Below are 3,277 nucleotides of genomic sequence, written 5' to 3' on the forward strand. Positions count from 1 at the left end.
TGTAGACGTGTTGTTATGGTGGGATTTGATACTGGTGCTCTGCTGCCCCCTGTTGGACTGTTGAGAATGCCTACCAGAAAAATGCAGCAGTCTTTTCTTATGAACAAGATTACAGTACTAACCTTTCTCCGAAATAATAAAAGTTACTGCTTTGAGGTGAGATCACTGCACTACACAATAGGATTGATAACTACAGAGCTCCTGTACTGTACATTGTGTAATTCCTAACATCAAGACTACAGTAGACAATCACAAAACAATGACAGTCTCTTATATCCAAATTTATTAACAAGAAAAAGGAGAATTTGAGAAGAAAAACTTTCAATTTAGATTCACTTCTTTGCCGTTTCCTCCTCCTTTGACAAGTTCTTCAGGATCTCTTCTTTCTTGGCCAGGAGACGCTCTTCTCTGCGTTTGCGGGCCTCCTTTGTCTTTGAACGGCGAGCCTCAGCCTGGTCACTGGGTGGGTAAAGGGAGGTGGACACAGAAGACAATTAATTTGACAGTAACACAGTGAACTTATGGAACAAATGTCATTATGCATGGACTCTTCTAGAAAGACTAAAAGCTTGATATGGCAGGAAAATGTATTCACATAAATGGATAAAATCTCAAAAAAGAAAAGAAAAAAAGGAGCAACTTACGCTAGAAGCTTCTTGCGAGCCTTATCTGCCTTCAGTTTGTGGATGTGCTCCATCAGGATGCGTTTGTTTTTGAAGACATTACCCTTGGCCCTCAGATAGAGACTGTGGTACCTGGAGGGAAAAGAAAATACCTCAGGGAGTCTCAAAGCAAGATGCCTCTTCGTGAAATTTGAATTAAATCTACACTGGCTTATTCACCAGCCATGTGCGCTGAAATTCTCACTTACATGTGCCTGTCAATTTTCTTGGACTCCCTGTAGCGACGGAGAAGACGACGGAGGATTCTCATGCGCCGCATCCATGACAACTTCTCTGGCATACGAGCATTGGCTGTACCCTTTCTCTTACCTGGGCAGGAGAAAATGGTAAATTAAATAAATTACAAAAATAAAATGGCAGTGTGTCAACTCATGTTCATATCACTACTAAACAACTGCCATTTGCAAGACTCAATTAATAATTCCTGAAAATCTGCAGACACAGTTGCCAATTTTATACATTTTTGAAAAAAACAATGCTAAAGTGATAAACATTCGTTATGTCCATTGGGCAACTACAACTCTAAATAATGCTAGCATAGGATTCAATGTAGAATCTGTTAAAGTAAATTAAAGTATTATGTGCTTTAAAGAAATGTGGAAAAGGAAAGGGACATTGAAATTGTAAATCAGTTACCAACCATAACCCATGTGACGTCCCTTGCGGCGTGCCAAGGTGTTCTTGCGACATCGAGCGCGGGAATGAACCGTCACAGGCTTTCTGATGATCAGTCCATCCTTCACCAGTTTTCGGATCTGCTGGCCTGTGGTACAAACACAATGCTATAAAAAGATGCTGACCTATGAGGCCCAGGCCAAACAAATCGACAGAGAGAGAACTTTCCGATGCAAAGTAAACAACTCACGGGAGTTTGCGTTGGCAATCTCATTGGTTTCATTTGGATCCAGCCACACCTTCTTCTTGCCACAGCGCAAGACGCTGGACGCCAAGCGCTTCTGGAGCCTGAGCATGCTGGATAAACAACAAGAATATATTAGTTTTGCAGGATGGGAGAGTGTTCGGGGGCCTCAAAGATTCCCTCTTAACTTAAATTCTAAAAGACAATAGTGTGTGTATTACAGTACAAATTTCATTTGTTTTGACATTTTCAACTCCTTGCATAAAACAACTCTCAGCATTGAATTCTTTGTGATCTTATATTGACATAAAATATCAATCCAGTGAACATATAAATTGGGTATAATACAGGTTTATATTTGTACTTGTATCTGTGCCATGTTTCTTTTTTAGCTTAATAGTTCACTTTATTATTGTAACTGTCATTCTCATAATCCCCAATTCAAAGTATACTAATACCATAAATCTTTGTTATATTACCATGAACGTAGTTGCCATCACCGATACCGATGTGACAGGTACAAGCACACCTGACATTTAATTAACAATCACGCCCACCTGTCTAAAAGGTCACAATGCCCAAGTACTGTTAGGTACCTGTCATAGCTTATGAAAGGACCATTGCAGTTGTTATGCTCAGCTACATCAGGTTTGGCAGGAGTTGGCAGACAAAATTAATGACTGATTCACAGGTGTGCAGTATTTTCACGTGGTAGACAGTCTCATAGGCCCACCATCAGGTTTGCCTTTAACTTCCAGGCGTAAAAAGGAAAAACACCCTATGAAAATGCCTGACAAAGAAATGGTAACTTCACGTCAGCCATTTAGCCAACTGGAAAGAGCGAGGACTCATTATACGCTACCGAAACGCAGGAAGAGAGCACGTAACCAAACATCTCTTTATTATAGCTAGTCAGTATATTTTATTTCATTAACTTAAATCAGCTTCTTCCAGTACTTCAACAGTACTAACAGTGTTACAAATTGTAACAAGCACACTAAAAGACTGCATTGGAGGACCTGTGGTGTTTCAGTAACATGTTGTGACATGTCTTGGTTAACTTAGCTAGGTTAGCTCTCCAACATAGGCCCTTGCTACGTGCATTCTGGTAGAAATAGACGATTTTACTCAAAGCAGGACAGAGTCTGAGTCTTCCCTCTTGTCTTAAATAACAAAGCCAACAACTCTATAAATTGTTTGCTCAGAATAAAAACACATTCTTAAATATTAAACGTCTACCGTACCTCATGGCTGCCGCTAGCTTGATAGACACGAAGGAAATAGAACGTCTGAGTCGCTACCATTATACCTATCTTCATGGGTGACTCAACTGTGGCAGTATCAGAAAATCGTAAACATATCTACTGATTGAGAAGTGACAGTAAGTATTGGAACCATATTTAAAAGGGGAATATTTCATGTTATCTGTAATTTACTGTACCTTAGTCATGTGTCAACTGTGTGTTGATGATCCCCCCCCATCATAGCACAGTGGTACGCTCCAATAAAATGTGCTATAAATATCCGACCACTAGAGGACGCACTACAGCCATGTTTGGACAAACAAACGTTTGTTCTTTGTGTTAATGTAATTTACTGTATAGGAATAGGCTTGACTATTTTGTTGTTGTTATTTTGTTTATTATGTGTTTTTTTTTCATTATTATGCTGAAACAGGAAACTTGAAACCTTTTAATTCGGGTTTTTTTCACCAAATCAAAAATATAGCAGGCCT

At 39.4% G+C, this 3,277-nt stretch overlaps 1 protein-coding gene across 1 annotated transcript; it reads right to left on the reverse strand.

The window, feature by feature from the left end:
* Positions 1–265: 265 nt before the first annotated feature.
* Positions 266–2,828, reverse strand: LOC139303053 (large ribosomal subunit protein eL19-like). The gene is made up of 6 exons (XM_070926752.1): positions 2,787–2,828; positions 1,549–1,655; positions 1,324–1,446; positions 872–992; positions 645–755; positions 266–459 (listed from the first exon to the last, which is right to left on the reverse strand). The coding sequence occupies exons 1-6, from the start codon at positions 2,789–2,791 to the stop codon at positions 333–335; spliced, it is 594 nt and encodes a 197-aa protein (XP_070782853.1). The 5' UTR covers positions 2,792–2,828; the 3' UTR covers positions 266–332.
* Between the last annotated feature and the right edge of the window lie 449 nt (positions 2,829–3,277).

This window comes from Enoplosus armatus, chromosome 20, assembly GCF_043641665.1.
Source record: "Enoplosus armatus isolate fEnoArm2 chromosome 20, fEnoArm2.hap1, whole genome shotgun sequence".
In the NCBI taxonomy this organism is placed as follows: Eukaryota; Metazoa; Chordata; class Actinopteri; order Centrarchiformes; family Enoplosidae; genus Enoplosus; species Enoplosus armatus.

Coding starts and splice junctions, on each gene's coding strand:
- LOC139303053 (XM_070926752.1), bottom strand. Junction 1,447..1,548: donor GATTGCCAACGCAAACTCCC/GTGAGTTGTTTA, acceptor TTTGTACCACAG/GCCAGCAGATCCGAAAACTG. Junction 756..871: donor AAGAAAATTGACAGGCACAT/GTAAGTGAGAAT, acceptor TTTTCCCTCCAG/GTACCACAGTCTCTATCTGA.